Source organism: Eumetopias jubatus, unplaced genomic scaffold (assembly GCF_037043125.1).
Source record: "Eumetopias jubatus isolate StellerSeaLion01/CBP00866 unplaced genomic scaffold, mEumJub1_p1.0 scaffold_10, whole genome shotgun sequence".
Classification (NCBI taxonomy): Eukaryota; Metazoa; Chordata; class Mammalia; order Carnivora; family Otariidae; genus Eumetopias; species Eumetopias jubatus.
In genome coordinates, this window is record NW_028274816.1 from 98,339,772 (window position 1) to 98,361,453 (window position 21,682).

At 40.5% G+C, this 21,682-nt stretch overlaps 1 protein-coding gene across 1 annotated transcript in view; it reads left to right on the top strand.

Moving 5' to 3' along the window:
* The window catches only part of NSF (N-ethylmaleimide sensitive factor, vesicle fusing ATPase), a 146,560-nt gene extending 124,878 nt beyond the window's left edge, over positions 1-21,682 (top strand). Inside the window, exons 18-21 of the mRNA XM_028087481.2 lie at positions 16,412-16,546; positions 17,630-17,743; positions 20,986-21,041; positions 21,496-21,682. Coding sequence (XP_027943282.1) covers positions 16,412-16,546; positions 17,630-17,743; positions 20,986-21,041; positions 21,496-21,541 — 351 coding nt within the window. The 3' untranslated portion in view covers positions 21,542-21,682. The remainder of the gene's footprint in view (positions 1-16,411; positions 16,547-17,629; positions 17,744-20,985; positions 21,042-21,495) is intronic.

Genomic DNA, 21,682 nt, shown 5'->3' on the forward strand with positions numbered 1-21,682 from the left:
AAAACAGAAGTTGAAGGCATTTTTCTTTAAAAAGAGGAATTGTGCATGTATACAATATAGTAATCATATCAGCCACAGAATCCTTAATATTGTATTTGTTGTAATTCCAGCTTTCACACAGAAAAATTATGTGTGCATGTGTGCACATGCTCAAATAAAAGAATCCCTTCAGGGGCACTATGTTGTTATGTATCAAGATATTCTCTTTTCTCCTCCTCCCCTCCCCCACACCCCTCCCTCGTTGTAAATTGGCTTATTAAAACTGGTTCACAAGCCTTCTTTTTTCCCCTTTGTGATTGCTTTGGTCTTGGATTTTCAGTGTAGGACTAAAAATTCAAGTCAGATTTCAGTTACTAGGATAATTTTCTTTGAATTTTAAATTTTTCTAAGTAAATGCATAGATTTTTAATGAACCCGGTATTCAGTGGGTTTGCTTTAAATTTAGCTGGAGAGTTAATTTCATGATTGATTTATTAGCCCTTTGAAAGTATAAAAAGTGGTATCTGTAGTTCATGAAGACTGAAAAACATCATCACATTTTGTTTAGCATCTTTTTAAAACCAATTAAAAGCTTTTCTAAAATGGATTGAACAGGAGAAAATAAAACATGTTCCCTAGGTCTTTATTTCAATCAAGTTGCCCTGTGTTGTGCAGGAGAAGAGATCGAGGGGGGGTAGAACACTGAAAAGGGCTGTCCCAGCAGGGAGCCCCGCGGGAGAAAAGGGCTGCTCTGAGAACTCCCGGCCGCGGCTCCGAAAGCCCCCAGCCTGCTTCATCTACATGCAGAGTCACACAAGGCATGGGGGTGCTCACCGGCACCACAGAGGTTTCACATGTGCTTCCCTGCTGATTCCTGTGAAAAGCTAACAATTGGCTCGGAGGGTAAAAGACCACTGCAGTTCACCCTCCCCGAGCTGGATGTACAATTTGTCCAGTGTTAGGAAATGTCCGGCTTAGCAGTGAGAGGCTTGAAGACACCCCTCCTTCCAGTGAGATTCCTAAAGCCGGCTCTTTTACTCAGTGACACTGGGGCTCTTTTCAGGTTTTGCAGATTTATGGAAGTTGAGGGGAATGTGCTTTTCAATGACAGGAGGATGAAAGCCTTAGTCTTAATGTCAAGGAAGAAGCGGTAGGAAAGCCGTAAGGCCAGGTAAATCCTCCCGCAACCTGCAGCACCGACGGCTTTATTATTTTTCTCAGAAAGCTCTTCTGGCACCTTCTTTTTTTCTTTTTTTGGGAGACAAGATAAAGTGCCCGCAAAGGAACTCCTCAAGCTCTAAAATGACATGACTTCCCAGTTTCCTCAACAAGTGCGGGAGTAGTTAGTTAAACCCATTAACCTGACTGCTTCAGTGCTAGGTTTACTTGACGCTTCGGGGAATCAGATTGGAAGACTGCATCTGTAGCTACCAGATTGGCCTTGTCACTTATGAAGAACCATTCCTCTTTGAGTTCAGTGTAATAGTATATAGAAAACGGTAGCGTCTGTTGAGGTACTCGGGTAAATGGCTGCCACCACTCTCAGCATAGTCCCCCCCACCCCACGTGCCACCCAGCCTTCCCCAGGGCTGACGAGAACTGCTATCTTTGTCTACCTGGAACTCCTTTGCAGCATACCAGTTGGAAAACTCTTTGGAAACTGTAAACTCTTACAAGAGAAGACCACTCTGAATTCATAGCAGTATTACTGAAGTAGAATTCAGACCTAGCGGTTGTTAGAGTTTTTGTTAAAGTAAACATTATTGAAAAAAACAACTTCCTTGCTGCTCTGGCACCTAGGAATATTCCCTAATAAGAAAGAAATAGGGTTTAGAGCCAGCATTGGCATCACGTACCAATAAAAAACTATAGTGAGCTGCCAGTGGGAACTCGGGCAGGTCTGTTTGTCCCGTGGATTTTAACATCACCAGTTTCTAGACAAGATTGCTCTTCATGTAATCCTGACACGACATCTGAGTACAGTCTTATTCGGAGATGTTATTAGGAAGTCTTGGTAATATTAAGCAACTCTTCAGCCTTTGGGTTGCTTCAGCGAAAGAAGCAGATAATGGAAGAGACTCCAAATCATGCAGGCCTAAACATGAGTATCTCCCCATCTATCTGTTCAAAATTAACTCTGGCTAATAACTACAATATGACTCAATAAGATGTATAACCACTTTAGGAAAGAGGTGTAGTCATTTTGCCAGACACATTAATCGTAATCACTGATGTGATGGCTTGTGCATTGCACTGCTTTGTTGAAGAAAAGTTGTATGATGGTTGACAATTCAGTGGCCCAGTTTTTCCATTTATGAAGTCAGTGACATTAGATGGCTACTAGAGTTTATAAAATTCTCTATACTTCGCTTAGTATAGTAGGTTGTCTCAGAAAGTTCTATGTAAATTGAATATATTATATATATTTACATTCTACATATATATTGAGTATTATATATATTTACATTCTACATATACACATTCTATATATATATACACACATATATACTAGTGAAAGAAATTTAGTGAGTCCTTTTATAAAATATTGCTACAGATACCTGCTGAATAAAACCGTTTTCAGGGGCACCTGGCTGGTTCAGTCAGTAGAGTATGTGAGTCTTGATCTCCGGGTTGTGAGTTCAAGCCCCACGTTGGGTGTGGAACCTACTTAAAAAATAAATCAAGTAAATAAATAAAAACAGACACACATTTAAAAAAAAAAACATACTTTCAAAATAGGGTTTTTGTTTGGTTTGGTAGAGCACATCTATAATAGGTATTAATGAATACAAAAAATTGTAAGACATGTATACACCATTTTCAGCTAACTCAAAATTAAATATCTGAAGTTTAATCATCGGTGAACTGCTAATGGTACTGAGACACAATATTCTCTCCCTGCCAGAATGTCTTCATTTAGCATTATTGCCATAAATATGTTATTGTGACATGACGTCAGTGTTAGAAAAGTGTTGATTTTAGTACCATAATATTCCTCAGCGCCATGAATCTTGTGAGGAAGCCCCTCTGCAGAAGTTGCTCTTTGTATTGGGGTCAGAAAACCTGAGTTTGAGTTGTAGCTTAGTCAACTTTGAACTAGTCCCTTAATATCTTTGTGTCTTTCTTCATCTGTAAAATGGAGGTAATTCTCCCTGCCATACCTGCCCCATTGATGGCCAACGAAGATAATGTATCGTGAGGTCCTCTATAAACCTGCGGACTACACAGGTAGAAGGTACTGATGCTTTATTGTGAAGAGCATGGAGTTACTGAAAAGGAGGAACCTGCCATTGTCCACAGAGCATGCCATCTGTAAAGGATTGATTTATAGAGTCTTATCCTAACATCTTCGAAAAGAGAATGGATGTTCTCTTGATTGGAATATTCCCGTTGCTTGGGGCCAAGGGTTGACCATCTCAGATTCTGTTTGTTCCTGTTTTGTGGCTGTTTCAAAGTTCTTAGAGGGTCTAGTATTTCATTAAGACTATTATATGGAACTAGAAATGTATTTTCCAGTTTGTTTGTTTGTTTGTTTTTAAAGAGGTGCCTTTAGATAGTCCACAGAATCTTTTTAGCCTGTAAGACAGGAAAACTAAAACATGAAACTGCTATATATAGCAGATCATCAGAAAGTGAGCTGGAGTTCCAGCCTGGAGTGCCCAGATACAGCTTCCCTCATTCGCAGTACTGGGAAAACATAAGTATGCCCTGCTTCCCTCTCTCCCATGTGCTGGAATTTAGAAGCTTCCTAAGTACTCGGGTCTGAGAATTAGAGATCCCTATTATAAATGAAGAATGAAATAGAGACAGGAGGTTCAGGGCTCAACAGGGTAAGGATTTGAGGGAGGAACAGGGCTTCTGGCCATTGTCAGATCCCTGAAAACACTACCTGTTACATTTATCTTCAGCCTCCAAGGACTGACCCACCTACTTGCGTTTCCCCTGAAGCCACCTGTTGCTTGTGACTGAAGCTCCCCTTTTCTCCTAACTTAGGGTGGACCAGAGTAGTGTCTCACAGCTTCTCTCCTGCCTTCTTGTCCCTGAAACAAGTATACAGATCTTTGGAGATTTCCTAGGGCTTTATACTGCATGGCATAACAGCTGTTGGGTAAGAAGAGCCAGTAAGAGGAATCTTACAAAAGGTCCGGAACAGTCCGTCAATATTCCTCATAGTTATTGGGATGTAGATGGAACGAGGTCTTGATCTTTTTAAGTCACTACTTGGTCTATAGCCACATCTTCGTATTGACAACTTTCCTTGCCCCTCACGTTGGGGAGGCTTCAGACAATCTGAGTGGCCCCGCCTTTTCTTTCCTTTTTTTTTTTTTTAAACCATTTAGGCTATGCGGATGATAATATTTACTACGAATGGGTATTTTGAAGATGGTGGGTCTTAACTACACATAGAACTAGCATTGGCGGTGTAACTAAGAGCACAGGGGTTCGAATTCAAAGACTTGAATTTGAATTCAGCCACTTCTGAGCCTCAATTTTCACTTTTCTAGAATAAGAACAATAGTAATATTGAAGTTGATGTGAGAATTAAATAAAATAAGTATTTATTTTAGTTCTCTGCAAACGGCAAAGCACAACTCAGTTATTAGTTTATTATTCACTTCAAAGAAAACTCTGTCGTCTTTCCTTACACAAAAAATATATAAAACGAACAAAGCAAACAACGCATATCAAAGGAGCTCAGCTCCACGTGGCTGCTGCTGGAGAAACCAGCCCTAGAAATCCGGAAGAAAGAGCATAGCTTTCTCTGCCAGCCATCTTGCTCTTTGCAGCCCCTGTCTGCCTTAGCCAGCCCTGGAGCAAGCGGAAGAAGGGGGCCAGTTTCCAGAATAAGAGGGGCAATAATGGGAAGGGAAGACAGGGAGAAGTTAACCAGTCAGATGGAAAACTCTGACCACCCAGCCAGTGACCCACTGTCTATATAAACTGGGTCTGTGTCAGAAACTGCCTGCGTAACTGTCAAGTCACCTTTCACTTAATCCTGAGTTGCTCTCCGAGTGTGATTTCAGTCAAAGAAAAAAGAACTGGGGGTGAGGGGGTGTAAGGCCAAAATTGTTCCTTTTGGTTGCCTTTATGTCAGTGGCCCCCCAGCTTTTTGAATGCGTACCCCTACCAGTAAAAAAAAGCATATGAGCTTATCTTCCCAACGTTTTAATACATCTGTTATTCTATAAGATGATGTTCATTTTAAAACATACACAAAAAATTTTTTTGAAGAATGCAATCAAAAATAAAAGGAAGTTCTATTATTTCTCTATCTTGAAGGCACCTGCTGTACCCTAGATGGCAGGATTATAGGTGATTATTTTCTGCTTTATTGCTTCCTATATTTTATAAATTTTCAACAGTAAGCATTTATTACTTTATAATCAGGAAAAAAAACTTAATGTGTATACCATTGTTTTCATTTTTAACTAGCAGCATATAACTGTCAAAATTCTTTAATTCCAATCTTTCCAACTGATTTGCTATTTGCCTAACAGGGTTAAATGAATGTACCTTTGTCTCTAAGCTTGTCTATGTGTAATTTTTTTTTTAACCTTGTTTTTTCTTGTAAGGCTGATTTAATTTAAGGTCTGGTCTGTAAGACACCCTGTGGTCCTGAGAGGAGAAGTGTGAAAGTGTCTCATGCCTCTCCCAGTTGTCCTTGGAGACCCACCTGGCATTCCGCTCAGTGTTGTGCTTCCAGTAGGAACTCCTGATGCTGGAATGGCAGTCTGACCAAGGTTGACGAAGATAGATGGTGACAATTGTATTAAGTTCCATGGAAGGGCAATGGGAAGGTTTTTTTTCCCCATCCAGAAATATTTCTTTTGACATGCAAGTTTGAAATATGACTTTATAGAGTATATGCTTTCCCTGGGATGTGCACTTAATAAGCATTTTGTTCCACACTGTAGAAATAAGGGATGAATGAGACACTGTACCTGCCCTCAAAGAGCTTATAATCCAGGACCACCTGATCAGTTGTGCAATTGGTGAACAAGGTGTGTACAAAGTCAGTGACCATTGAGAGTTAACATTCAGCCCACACCTTGCTCACCAAGCCATCCACCCTGGTGTGGGGCTGCATCTGCTCTGAGTGGGGTTGCTGGATTTGGTAGATACAAATAAAAGACACCCAGTTAAATTTGAATTCTAGAAAGATATCAAATAATTTTTGGTATATCTCGTGTAGTGTTTGGGGCATACTTGGGGCTTTATCTGGCAACCTTAGCCCTGAGAGTTGCTCCTACAAGGTACTGGGACTTTGGGGGTGGGGCAGAGAAGCTGCACGCTTCTTTCTAGTTCATCCACCAAGGAAGGGTTTTGTTTTTTGTATCCCTGTCACAATCCAGTGACAGAGATGTGTAAACATGATGTATCTAGTTTTATAAGTTGTGTGGGTTCCAGTGGAATATAAAGGAAAGCACAGTCCATTTTACTGAGAAAATCTGCAAATGTTCCACAAATAGTTCTTGATCTTGGTCTTGAAAGATGAGTAGAAGGGTGGTTTATCAGGGCCATGCTGCCACGCTAAGGAATTCCAGCTCTGAAGCAATGAGGAGAGACGGTGAAGGGTGCGTCTATGCCAGAATTAGCAAATTTTTATTTACACACTAACTGATATTTGGAAATGTAAGGATATGTTTTGTGTATAATTACTTATCTCAGGCTTCATGTGGCATATTCAGTTTCCCTGGAGACAAGAATAGGAATTCATAAGAAATCAAAAGCTTTATTTTTTTTCAGATGATGAAAGCTTAACCTCTTTAAATATCTATTGTTGTTATACTTTAGCCTTTTTCAAGAGGAAAAAATTGCTGTATGCATTTTTGGTGTCTGAACTGTGTTAAAGAATAAGGATCATCATTACAAATCATAATCACATGGGTCAGTACTATCATGGGTAACAGCAGGAACTGTTGGAATGTATACAACTCTGTCCAGGTAGTCATGAAATCGGCCCAGTGTGCCCTGTTTTGTTTTGTTTTAGTTTTTTTTGTACCTTTTCTTGTTCTTAAGTTTTGCTATTAGCTGTGACTTGCAAAATCCCATTGAATTGTGTTAGCCTACCTGCCTCTGATGGTTCCCACTTTGCTAATTTGCTGCTTCTGGTCAGCTGTGAACTAAAAAAGGCAACCACCGGGACTCATGAGTTGTTTGTAAAGTAAGAATAACCAGGTCACAAGAGCTGGAGGAGCTTTCCTACGAACAGGGCCACATTATGACTTACATGGGCCCTTTCTTCCATTAAAAAAATTTCAGAATTTTATTTTCCAACTGTTGGTATTTCAAACATTTTTTAGGGGTGCCTGTGTGACTCTTGATCTTAGGGTTGTAAGTTTGAGCCCCACGTTGGGTGTAGAGTTAAACATAAAATATTTAGGGGTGCCCGGGTGGCTCAGTCAGTTGAGTATCCGACTTAATTCGGCTCAGGTCATGATCTCAAGGTCATGAGATCAAGCCCCGAGTCAGGCTCTGCACTGGGCATGGAACCTGCTTGATTCTCTCCCTCCCTCTGTCCCTCCCCCACCTAAAAAAAATAAAAAATGAAATAAAATCTTTAAAAACAACAAGAAAACATTTTTTTGACCTGAAAGTTCTTTGTTTTCTTCTGATTTTAAAAGAAAAGAGAGGGGCACCTGGGTGGCTCAGTCAGTTAAGTGTCCAGCTCTTGATGATTGGCTCAGGTCTTGATCTCCTGGTTGTGAGTTCGAGCCCGCGTTGGGCTCCACACTGGGCATGGAGCCTACTTAAAAAAAAAAAAAAAGAATATTTTTGTGGGCCCTTCCAAGTTTTATGGTCCCTGGCCACTGTGCCCACGTGCCTAGTGGATAAGGTGACACTAGCAGTGAGTAAAGTCACTTGAATCTCATTTTATTTTGTTTTGTTTTGGTCCTAGAAGTTAGAGGATTTTTGCTTATTTCTTGGTTCTGTGTTCTGGATAGCTGAATTGTTCAGCAGATTGGCCTCCAGTTAAGTGAGGGCATGTTGATCTGTGTTCGAAAAGGTTGGGGCCTGCAGGAGTACATGGAGTTGTGTCGGGTTAAGTGAGGGCAGAGTGTGGAGAGAAGGCAAGTTCTGAAATATCTTGGACATAAGAGACCATCGCAGACTGCTAGAAAACTCTGGAAAGCGTTTCAATAAAGAGGAAGGCTGTGAATAAAAGTCACAGAGGTAGAAATTAAATGAGAAGGAAGAAGAAAATTGACCTGAATAGAGCACAGATATCATTGTGGGGCGCATCAAACTAAACATCGAGAGAGGGAGGGAAACTTCCTGTGGTTGCAAGACTGAGGAGTTTGGATCTGCTAATGAATCAGTGGTCATCTTAGTTCAGTTTCTAATGAGAACTATTCCTTTAGGCATTAAGAATACTGTGGCATGTTCAGTACAGCTTTATTTTCTTAATTTAAACTTTTCTCCTAAGAGCTCAGAGATCATAATTCCTAGGTGATGTGTCTCCCTGACTCATAACTAAGAGATCAGCCATTGCTGATATGAGTTAAAAATTGCACAGATGAGAACAATGGACAGGAAAGCATAACGGAAATATCTAAGAGGCCTGAACTCTAACTTCAGCTCCCTGCCTGGATATAAAAGCTGCAGACAGGTCACTTCACCTCTCATCCCAGGTTTCTCATCTATAAAATAACCAGGGGAGGATTAGGTCATCTTTAGACGAGGTCATCTTCAAGAGCTACTCAAGTATAAAATCTGATGATTCAGTGTGTTTTTCACAAATTGATACTAAAATATTCTGTAATATCGTAAAGTGGTCTGCTCTTGCCTATAGTAATTATTTTAAATTATTTGGGGTGAAGTTTCTCATTTCATATCCAGTCTGCATCGTGAATTCCCCTCTTTATTGTCCTCTGCCCTGCTAACAGCACCATGGGGATGGTTACAAAGACAGACTAAGAATTTGCTTCAGGGGAAAATCTAATGGAGAGTTTAAGTGTAGTTGTCTGCCTAGTTGTAGCATGATTTATTTGAAACATCCTTCCTTTGGTATTCAATTTAAACATTTAACCACACACACAAAAAAGTTACCAGACATTTGAGCATGAGAAATCAGAAATGCATGCAGAATATGCAAAGAGGCCCCAACCTCTCCTTTTACTGTCCTGGCTCCTGGTTGTTTTTAATGGTAGTCAATTTTCTCCCTTGTTTTGGGGAAACTTAAGAGTTGTAGGAGATGCTTAATAATATTTGTTATTTCACTAGCTTGACTTAATGGCTTCTAATGAATCTCCTCTTTTCCCTGTTAGAGAGGTCTGTATTATCCAATCAATAGCTTAACTATCAGTTGATTAACTAAAAGAAATGGATGACAGCCTTATGGTATCCACTGACATTGTAAATGAAGCATACATGCCATTCATTCTAGATTATTTTCTTGAAAACTTGTTATAGGATTCTCCATTTGGGGCTCCGAGGTATAGACTCTGAAATGGTAGATAGTTATTTTCCTGTTGAACACTTGGTATAGCGTGCATTTTTCCAGGGCCAGAACAGAGAATGTAACAAGGAAGGAGTGATCCGCACCCTCGAAGCCTACAATGAGATCACCATTCATTCATTCAACACAGATGTATTCACTTCCCAGTATGTACAAGGCACAATGCTAGCCCTGGACATATCAAGAGACCCAAACAGACAAAAATCCTGTCCTCCTGAAGGAAGACCAGCAATAAATACAATAAATAAGTAAAGACAGTAAATGAGTAAAGTATTTCGCATGTTAAAAGGTGACCCATATTGGGGGGGGAGCGGGATAAAGGGAGCTGAAGAAGGGGAGTCTGCAGTTTTAAATGGCGGAGCATGGGGGCCTGTGTGGGCCTGTACAAGAGTTGACACTGAAGCAACCCCATGACGTCAGAGAATCACACGGATGTATAAGGGAAGAGCATTCTAGGTGGAGGGAGCACTGGAGTATCTTCTGTGAGCCAGGCATGCTGTGCTAACAACCACCAGGACGGAGATGAATAAAACATGGCTCCTACCCGCAGGGAGTTGACAGGCTAGGAACAGATTCAGACTTGCAAATAAGGGCAATGATAAAGTTGTATAAGAACTATGGTGGGTAGGATATTTTTTTAAAAAGTCTCTGTGTTGAATAATACAAACTAAGTAAAAATATGTGAAATTCTTCCCATTTTGTGAATAAAGCTAGGATAAGTGGGAGAGTAAAGCATGGCTTACTGGGAATGCTTCTTCACACCCCTGCCCTGAACTGACCTCTCCCTTAGAAACCTCTTGCTGAGGCCACTCACTCTCACCCTCTGCCATGACTCCTAAAGGCGATGGTTGATCTTTAGTTCAGACCTCATCTGGGCCTCACTGGAACCCTAGTCAAGCTGAAGATTGGAGCTCTCCTCTTCCCATGAGAGTGAATCTTGGGAGAATGCACTCTCTGTGCATCATTTGTTGTCAGTACCCTGTGTTGGGAGGAGAGGGATTTGCAGACACCCCACTGCTCGTCCACCCAACCTAACCCTGACCTAACCGTAACGTTAGGGAGTCCTGACATCCTACACAGAGAATGCTTTTTCAGGTTCCTTCAAGACCACTCATTTAAGCTTGTACGTCCTTTCATTCTCGCCTCCTCCGAAAGACTTCCCTTCACCAATCTTCTTCCCCCCCCCCCCCCCGCCCTCACCACTCTACTTTGACAGGTAGGTAGGATTTTTATCCCATTTGTGTGACTGAGGAGGAGACGGGTACTCAGAAGTGAAATCTACCCCCAATCACACAGCTGTGAATGACGGAGCCTGTCCTTTTGCTACTGCACCAAGCCACCTATCCATCAGAGGACTTGCCTCTCCTCCCTTGCTGTCTGCCAGCCCTGGGCTTGCCTTAAAAAGGATGTCATGTGTGTGAGGTCTTGGGGGGGAAGGTGCAGATCCTTCCTGGGCATGCTGACTTGGAGAGCCACACATCATTAGTGCCCCAGCTTTCCACTGGCCCTTAGACCGTCCTGCCTGGAGCTGCTGGATCCTCTTTCTCTTCCTCATTCTTCTGCCTCCTCAAGAATCTTCTTTAGTTTCCTGTTGCTTTTTATATCAAATCTCCTTCCTTAGTTAAGCATTCTGAGTCTTCCTTTCAGTGGCTGCCCACTCCCCTCTCTCTAGAAAGGCTTCGTTTTCAGCCCTGAGCACTCCGGCTCAGCTGCCTCCACCACCCACATAGGATTGAGTAGCATTAGAGACCCGTCCCTTCTCCTCCAGGGCCTCCTCTGTGTCTGTGACTCTACAGCACTACGGGAATCTTCCTAGATGCCCCCACTCCGATGAAACTGTTCCCTTATGCTCTGTCCCCTCTGCCATGATTAGTTTGTGTTTCCTGATGTGTTACTTGGTACTGGTCCCTGAATGTGTATGTGCTCTTCCCAACTAAATTATGATCACTTTGAGGGCACAAACCAAATCTCATAATTCCGTAAATACCTAAACAGAGTAAATTCTCGGTAATGATCTGAACAACTAGTCTTTTACATACTGGGTTTATAAATTCTTAATATTCTGAAATTTTTCTCTCTCAGAAAAAGCCTCAGATTCTAACCATCAGAAAATAAAGTTTAAGGCCCCGACACACAGCAGTTTTGAGTTTCACTTTTAAACTCACTTCTTAATCCATTTCAGGGTTCCCAATTGTTCCCAGTTAATTCTTCTTACCGAGGGTGTATTACACTTGCTCAGCATTGAATGATATGGAAAGAATGGCCTTTCTTTACTGCATAACTGACTTTACTTTTGTTCACAGGTTAAAATCAGCCCTTCCATTTCACTGCAGTATTATATTGGTGGCATTTCTATTTAAGAAAAAAAGCTTTCTTCCACATGAACTTTTGTTACAAATCAGTTTATTGGGGCCAATCAATGGGCAGGACCTATGAAAGGGTGTGGATTATCTGGTTAGTCCTTTGTGTGGCAAAAGGCTTAGATACTGCTTAGTACTTTGTTCATTCTTCATCATGTAAAGAAGTGTTTTTTTGAAGGATCAACACCTGACTGAGCCCTGCCTTTTTCATGGAAATGTTTTCACCTGAGTTGCTTCTTATGGTACCAAGAATTAGTTAACTAATACTTATTTAACCTTGGAACAATGTTTATCATAATCCGATTGGCAGATAGTCATTTTATTTAGGCCCGTTTCTTTATTGTATCAGGAACTAGCAAAAGTATTCTGGGAACAATTTTTTTTATCCTTCAAATAAGTTACCAGTCTACTTTTTTTCTTTCCATCAAGGGGCATGTTTCCATGCTGTAGACTTAAGACTAGTAGCCACACATTAATGAGTTGGATTTCCCCTCTTGGGTTGAACTCTACTTTTATTTTTAAAGGCGGCTTTCCTGTTACATGCTGCTGGCAGCTTTTCATCCAAACTGTTCTCCAGTATGATTTACTACATTAACACACTCAGAGTTGTTTTTTTCATGATAAAACTTCCTCATGAGCATTACCACTAATTAATAGACAAAATGACCCAGCACAATTTAATTATTTGGTAATGATTTTTGGTGTTTTCTTAAAGATGAGGCTTTACAAGTCAAGGCCTGAACTTGTCTGGGTCATGACCTCTCTGCAGTGTTTGCAGTCTTGTTAAACAAGAAGTAAAGCAAAACATAAATTAGTGTTTCCATTATAAGTTGCTCTGCATTTCCCAGTCTTTCAACACTCCAAGGAGCATAGTCATGGTTAATGTAAGAGAAAGTTTCACTTGGAAAATGGCAATTCCAGCTTTCTGGAGTGCGTAAGAAGCTTCTTCCTCAGTGCCGTTCTTCTAGGGCCAATGTGTGGCCCTCCTTGAGAGAAGGCAAGATGAGGGAGTTTGAATTATGGGCTGTAGAATGTAAGGAGAGATAACAGTTGCCTTTCGTTGTAATAAGCCTCTGTGGCCTTTAGCATCTGTTAGCCTTCAGGGATGTGTTCCTAAGTTTACAGATGGAATTTAGTGTTGAATGTTAAAGCACCACTCTTATGTGACAGTAGAAATGTGTATGTCTTTGTGTGTTTGTAAGTACCCCAACTCCCCAATTTTTGTTTTTATTATTTTGCCCTCAGACTTATGTATTTCTGCTCCTTTTGGCTTGGAATATCCTTCCCCTTCATCTTCCTAATCAACCTACTCATTCCTTAAGACTCAGTTCCAGAGAAAGAGCAGATGTTTCTCTGCCACCTGTTCCCTCCCTCTACCGCGACGTCCTGTGCATAATACCTCCCACCTGTCCATAATATATTGTCATTATCTCTCTCTCTTTTTTTTAAGATTTTATTTATTTGACAGAGAGAGAGCAGGAGGGCACAAGCAGGGGAAGCGGCAGAGGAAGAAGGAGAAGCAGGCCCCTGGCTGAGCACGGAGCCCGACGCGGGGCTTGATCCCAGGACCCTGGGATCATGACCTGAGCCGAAGGCAGACGCTTAACTGACTGAGCCACCCAGGATCCCCTATTTTCTCATTTTAACATCCTGAGTTTCTAAGATTCATGAATAGGTTTAATGATTGTTTTAAAGGCTTATCTGTGGAGTAAGTGTGTACCATAAATTTAGTGACATAGTTTAAAATGCATTCCTCTTCCATTTTCCAAGTAAACTTTTTTTTTTTTTAAAGATTTTATTTGACAGAAAGACACAGCGAGAGAGGGAACACAAACAGGGGGAGTGGGAGAAGGAGAAGCAGGCTTCCCGCGGAGCAGGGAGCCCAATGCAGGGCTCGATCCCAGGACCCTGGGATCATGACCTGAGCTGAAGGCAGACGCTTAACGACTGAGCCACCCAGGCGTCCCCCAAGTAAACATTTTTTTAAATATGTTTTTCTTCATCAAGAAAAGCAGTATACAGTTTTGGATTCTGGATCTGGCTTCCATTCCTGGATCCACCATATATTAGTTGTTTGACCTTCAACAAATTACTTGTATCTGTGAGATTCAATAGCTTCATCAGTAAAGTAGAGATAATACAAGTACTTAATTCTCAGGATTATATGAACATGAAATGAGACGTTGATCTCAGGAGATGCCACTCTGCAAATAGGAGTAAATGGGAGTCTCCATATTGAATGGTGAGCTACCCAGATCCCTTCCCCCATCTAATCCCAATATGCTGGAAACTAGGCTTTATAGCCTTCAGGAAGAAGATTGGAAGATTCTTCTCTGGGAAAAATGTACACACCCTGACCTTTGAAGGACCCCCAATAATCAGCCAAGTCTTATCTGATCATCCTGTAGTGAAGCCCTTAGACTCAGAGCTTCCAGTCACTAGTTTAACTCTTAAATCTGAATAGTCATCCAGCAATCACCAGATACTTGAGGGAAAGCTCCAGTGAACAAATAGGAAAAAAGGAACTCTGGGGAGACAGGACAAAGCAGAGAACAGAAGAAATCATTATAAAATCTGTAATAGTCACACAAATCTAAAATAAGGTATCATATCCATTAAGTACAATAAAAAAAAGCATTCAAGAAACGAGAAAGAGCTCTTAGAAATGAAAATATATTCTAGAAAGAACTTAATATAAAGGCTGGAAGATAATGTTGATCCTAACCCAAAAAGTATTTGAAAGAGAAAGGTAAAAACCAGGAGTAAAAAAAAGAAAGAAAGAAAAAAAAGACAAATAGAAAAATCAAAGAAATAATCCAAGATATTTCCTAAAACTGAATCATTTTTCAGTTTGGAAAGGAACCATCTAGCACCAGCAGAAGGAGTAAAGAAAGATTTATCTCAAAGTATGTGATTTTAAAATTATAGAATATAAAGGTAAGGAAAAGGTCCTTTAAAATTAAAAAAAAAGTAGAAGCAAAAAGTCAAAATCAGAATAGTATCAGTCTTCTAGCCAGCAGCACTGAAAATTAAAAGACAATAGAGTAATGCCTTCAAAATTCTGGAGGGGAAAATTATTTTTAGCCTTGTTCTCTGTGCCTAGCTGAACTCTCAAGTATAGAGTGGACAATATTAATGGTGGAATAAAAGCATTTCCAGACATTCAAAGTCTTTATATTTTTACCTCCTGTGCACCCTGTCTCAGGAAGTTATTGAAGTAGGTGCACCATGAAAAAGAGGGAATAAATGAAGACCAGGATGTAGGGGATCTAAGAGAGAAGAAAGTTCTAGAACTGCAGCTGTGCAGCAGCAATCCATTCAGACTCTTTGAGGAATAGAGGACTCCAGGAGGGGATGTCTTAAACAAACAAACAGACTTTAAAATTCCCTGACATGTTTGAAGGGTACTGAAAGGATATTCATGGTTGTGTTTGGGGATGAACTTGTAATAGGTACCTGGTAACTAAGCAGAGGGTGAAAATGACAGTTATTAACTCTAATAAATATAAAATGTTTCCTAGGAAAGGAAATGTAATAGTATACTACATGGCTTAGCTGTCAATCATACTTATATAATCATGGTAAATACTGAATATAGCTTTATTCAAAGACTATGAAATAACCACATTGGAAGGACAAGAAAAGGGGCACATGGTGGGGGTATGTGAAAAAATTAATATTAAATCCCCATCTTCAGTAATAAGTGGTCAGTAAATAATATTTAAAGCTGAAAACAAAAATCTAAAAATGGTGTAACCTTATTATGTAAAGAAAAGGAGGTAAATACAAGAAGAAAAGCTAAGAGTTTAAAATGATTGCCTTTGGAGAGAGGGAATCAGGAATGGTGGCATAGGCCTGCTATAGTTTTTAAACATTTTTTGTGTTTTTGGGTTAAAAATAAAATGGAAAATTTAAAATATTAAATGACACAGTTATGTAAAGCATTTGTCACCATGTCTTTTACAGGTAAGTGTTGCAGAAATGTAAACAATTTTTGTTACCCTACGCCTTTGAAAAAAAAAAAGATTTACGTATTTTAGAAAGAGTGCGAGCGGAGGGGCAGAGGGAGAGGGACTCTCAAGCAAGCTCCCTGCTGAGTGAGCAGCCTAATGCAAGGCTCGATGTGAGGCTCGGCACCAGGACCCTGAGATCATGACCTGAGCTGAAACCAAGAGTCAGACACTTAACAGACTACGCCCCCCAGGCGCCCCTACTCTACTCCTTAAAAGCATTATAAATCTTTGCTAAGTGGGTGATACAGACTTCCCGTTCATTCATTTCCTTTTTTCCGGTCCCCACCATACGTACACCATGTTGGCCATGAGAAATGAATTAGAGCATATACTTCAGTATCTTTTTATTTGGTTTGTATGTCTCCCTGACTTACTCATCCATTATTTTATTGACGTGAATGACAAGAAGGAGCTGTTGCCTTTCTGAATCCTGTTCTTGATACTTTTCTTTAGATTTTCATGCGGAAAATTCTGAATTTCTTTTCTTTTGCCTAACCATTTGCATTTCTGCAATTAAATAAATGGACATTGTTCAAGCTTACTCTAGGTTCCTAACCAGTCTTATCCTGCATTTTAACATATTTTCTCCCTGTGATCAGGGCCGCAAGCTTCTTATCATTGGGACCACTAGCCGCAAAGATGTCCTTCAGGAGATGGAGATGCTGAATGCTTTCAGCACCACCATCCACGTGCCTAACATTGCTACAGGAGAGCAGCTGTTGGAGGCTCTGGAGGTGAAAATGAGTCAATGGATTGCTAAGTGTCTATTAGAAAGGAGTCGGGGCTGGGAATAATGCTAAGGGGGCGCAGCAGACATTGCACCCGGTGCCTAGTTTCTGTGCTAACCTAGAATAGGGCACCTGGGATATACCTTCAGTCGTTTCAGGAATTCGAGGAAGAGATGAATGTCAGTGAAAGTGAATGAATTTCCCATTCCTTGGTGTAGGCAGCCTGCCAGGAATGAATTACTCTGTGCCCACCAGGAGTGATGCATACAAATTACATGGGCCAGAAACTTGGAATGGGGGAAGGAGAGGGCAGAGTGGTAGAGTAATCAATATGTAGAAAATTCGGTCATTCGTAATAGCTTTCTGCTCATTTACTTGCATTTAATAAATTGGAACGGTGATTAAAACCTTAGAGACTGCAAAAATGCTACGGAAGTAAAAGAAACTGCTTTATTAACAACTTCATAATATGGAAATGTTTTCTTTAAATCTTTTGAGGATGACAAAGTTTAGATTTTTTAAAAACTATAACCTTCATTAAACTTTTGATTAATATCAATGTACACAAATGACTTGGTGAGATCTGAGAAAAATGTTATGTAATGATTTGTTTGGCAGTGGTAAAAGCTTCTTAAAATCCTCAAGACCCATGCAGTTGGGGCATACTCCCAACAAAATAGAAATTATCTATATGATAAATGTCTCCAGATTAATTATGTGAGCAGCTCTTGTGCTGAGGTTGGGTAAAGAATTAAATTTAGTCTCTGCTTTGACACATGCTAAAAATTTTTAACTGATTATTTATTGTGGGTTGAAGTTTTCTTTCCCCCCCACCCCCAGCAAACATATCTCTAAATTATAATGGTGATCTCTAGGAAAACAGGATTTAGGATACCAGTTTTCACTTTCATTAATTGTACCTAATGGGTTTAAGAAGGTCAGGTTGGATTTTAAAATAGGAGAAAGTCCTGTCAACTTGAACCAGTCAGATAGTTCTTACTACTGTTCTTTTAAGGATAAATGTGAGCATTAACTAATGTTGATGCACTTACTATAAAAGTGTTTTTGTCATTTTTATTGTTTTTGTAGCTTTTGGGCAACTTCAGAGATAAGGAACGTACCACAATTTCACAGCAAGTCAAAGGGAAGAAGGTCTGGATAGGCATCAAGAAGTTACTAATGTTGATTGAGATGTCGCTCCAGGTAAGATGTTGCATTCTCCATAGGATTCAGACACAGGAGCTTCATGACATACCAAGGTTCTATATTTCCTTTGCTAAGGTTTTGTTTTGTTTTAAAGACTTTAAGTAATCTCTGCACCCATCGTGGGGCTTGAACCCACAACCCCGAGATCAAGAGTCGCCTGTTCCACTGACTGAGCCAGCCAGGCACCCCTCCTCTGCTAAGGTTTTAATTAGTTTGTTATAATTCTCTTATTTCTGAACTCAAGTTGCTATTAGTAGCCTGCTTCTGAGACCAAACAATAACTTATTAGTACTTTTCTTTCTCACTTCTTAAAATTCAGAAATAGAAAAAAAGATTATAAAGTTACTTTCAATTTTAATTTAGGGAGTGATTAGATCTTAGAACTAGAAAGGACTTCAAAGAGGCAATTGCTCTCCTGTCGTCACCCCCTGCCCCCATTTTAGAGATGAGGATACTGAGTGTCCCTCAGGTGCTCAGTGGGTTATCCAGGATCACATAGCCAATTATTGATGGAAGGAAGATGGCGTTGTTTATCCGAGGTCCGGAAGCTGCTCTGTATTACATCAAAAGGGGCCTGGGAGACTGTTTTTAAGGGACCAGTTAATTGAATTGTACAGAGTAGACTTAGGCTCTCTATATTTTCCCCTGGCTGGGCTCCTAGAAATTTCATGCAAACTACTGTAGGGTTAAAGTATCCAGGATCACAGAGAATACCGAGCCCTAGGCCAGTGCCTGGGCAAAGACAGATGAAATTTCTTTGGGACTTTCTCACGTCTACTGGCAACTTACCTTTCCTCCTTTGGGAACTCTACCCCTCCACATGTCCATCCTGTCTTTCTATCCTTATCTGACACACTGGTTAGATAATAAATGTATTCCTGCCAAGTTCTGTGAGTTCAGGGACCTTGGCTGTCACTCACTGTTGGAATCCACAGTCCCTGGAACAGAACTGGACACACAGTAGGGCACTCAGTGAACTGTAGTCAGATGGGTCCATCCATTGTGGATGGTCATTGGTGGACAGACTGGCCTCGCTGTTGGCATTATGTGTCGCTGCTCAGTCCTGCCATCCCGGCCCCGTGAGCAGTGGGTAGTAGAAGTGAAGTTTCACGGTTATACCTGAAATAGGCTCTTGGACCAATAACAAATGGAGAACACGAAGTGAATGCTTTTTATCTTTGCTGGAACATTTATTTTTAAAACAAAATTGTGGCTTTCAGAAACCTAAGTTGAATGTATTGAACATTCAGCCGGACTGAAATTTATTTTCCACAATGAATGTAAACTGAAGTTGCAGACTAATCACTTTGCTTAGGATTATCCTTGGTAAAGGTACATATACAGATGTATTAGCTCTTTCCTTGGGAAAAGATAAATCTGTCAAGATAGTCAGCTCTACTCTTCATTTTTTTGGTTTCAGCATAATTTTTTTTCAATAATTGCATAGAAGAAACTATGTGGGCTTTTCACTCCAGTCCCTACCCCTTCTTCCTTTGATGCCTGCAGGTCAGTGATCAACTTAATGCCTCTCATGTATGTGGGGCAGAAAGTGAGAGTGGGGCACTCAGGCCTAATCTTCAGCGACTGACATTTCATAGGCCTCTGAGTTTGAACCCCTTCTTGTCAAATGGATTTCGTGCAGCTGAGTGAATTCTCTTTAGATCTGCCTGAGAGAGACTGAGCCTAAGTGGAGAGGCATGTAGTTGAGCAAAATATAAGTCATGTTACCTCTCTGTTCACTATACACGATTCTGTTAAAACTTGCTCAGTGCTGAGGATCTGCTCTGACTGGATGTCACCTGAGGGAATAAAGTCATTTATCTAGATTACTTTTTTCCTCCCTTTCTCTTGACTTTTAATTCCATAGCTACAGGCAAGTCAGTAAGTCGTTGCTCACACATATTAAATATATTTAATGGGCAAAGACCTGCAAGTACTGACTACAGCTGAGCTCCAGCCAGTTCCATTTTTTTTAAAAGAACTTGACAATTGATTCATATGTAATTCTATTCCCAAAGAGGGAAAATGTTTCTTTTGTTAGCTCTTCACACTTTTTCTTAGTCCTTTGTAGTCTGACCTCTTAACTTTGATACATTTGAAACTTCTGTTCAATGTTTTTTTGGGATAGAAGAGAAGAAATCTTAAAAAAAAAAAAAATGTGGTGGGGGGAATCCGAGTGCACATTTACCCACAGCTGCACTGACATTTGAAAGCTCTCCCTGGAGGGCAGGGAGTTCCCTCTTGGGAAACAGACTCCTGCCCTGGAACATTTTTTAAAAGTTAGGTATGTTTCTTACAATAAAAATTCATCTTAAGGAATTAAAGATGTTTTTAATGATCATTTTTTAGATAACATCTCTGGTGGACCAATGAGAACAAAATATAATTAAATTAGTATAAACATGAATATAAAGGAAAATGAATAGAGAAAATTAGTAATATCCTAAACTTGGCCTCTGAACCAAAATTCCCCTATCTTCTCCTAGACTTAGGATGCTTTTCTTTTTTTTTGACGATTTTATTTTTAAGTAATCTCTACACCCAGTGTGGGGCTCAAACCCACAACCCCGAGATCAAGAATCACATGCTCCACTGCCTGAGCCAGTCAGGCTCCCCTATCCTGATGCTTTTCTGTCACAGGAGATCCAGATTATCCAGGGGCCATGTTAGGGGAGTCAGCCCCACTCTTCATTTTTTTACTTTCAGCACCATTTTTTTCATTAATTGCAAAGAAGAAACTGCATGGAAGACCAAGGCTAAGAAAAGCGAATATGTTGATCATGAAGTGTTAATAAGCTACTTTTTGGTCATTTAATCAACCTCAACTGGTGTAAGTTTGGTCTCACTTTTATATGTTGGATGAGTCCTATGACTTGGATGCCCTTCAAACCCCCGTGAATAGCCATCATCTGGTCTCACATGTGTCCTCTCAGACGTGCTTCCTCCTTACACAGCGCTAGCTGAGGGGGCATTCGCCTTGAGGTACCTGGGAATGACCAGCTGGGTCACTTGGAACCTCGTGCACAGTGATTCTCTGTGCTAGGAAGTCCTGTTCACTCCTTTTGAATGATGTAATCTGCTTTGCTGTGTATCAGAATACTGGTCAGGGAGCAGGTAACGTATTTCTGTGACTCAGCAGAGCACTGGTGGAAGTATGAAACCGAGCATTTCCTTGGCACTAAGTGCATAGTTAGAAGGTACCATTAACCTGTGTTCTTTATTTCTTCTGATGTATTTAGATGGATCCTGAATACCGTGTGAGAAAATTCTTGGCCCTCTTAGGAGAAGAAGGAGCGTAAGTACACACAGCACTTAAGACCACCAGCCAGACTTACCACACTCTGTTAAATCCCAGTACCTGTTCTAAGCGTTGCTGTACAGTGCATATACACTTGAATTCTCAGCTTTTCTTGGACAACTTTGTTTCCATTTATTAGCATTCTTCACTGTGTTGTAGGTCTGAGAGACCAAGCAAGGAAATTGGTTGTACTGTTGGTTTGCTCTCCTTGTCCTGCTTCGCAAAACTTCCTTGTCACAATGCAGGAAAAAACTCGATGGTACATATTTATTGGAAGCTGCTTTTAAATGCATGGGGCTATGACCATTTTCTTTTTTGAAATGCTTATCTAATAGCAAATGCATAGTAAAAAATGTAGAAAAACCATTAAGAAGCTTTTAGTGATTTTGTGGTAAATGGTTTTTTGCAGACCCTCATCTGCTTCTTTTTGTTTTGGGTGTTTCTTTTTCAGTAGCCCCCTGGACTTTGAAAATGGACTCTTTGCACACACACAGTGACCAAGGGAAGTGACCAAGGTGAAGACGGCCTGGGATCTTCACTCAACTTAACTCAAGATCCTAGACAAAGTGAAATGTTCCCTACCTTCAACGTGTGCTCACTGCATGATTAGTGCAATAAAACTCCCTTCCTTGTGCTTA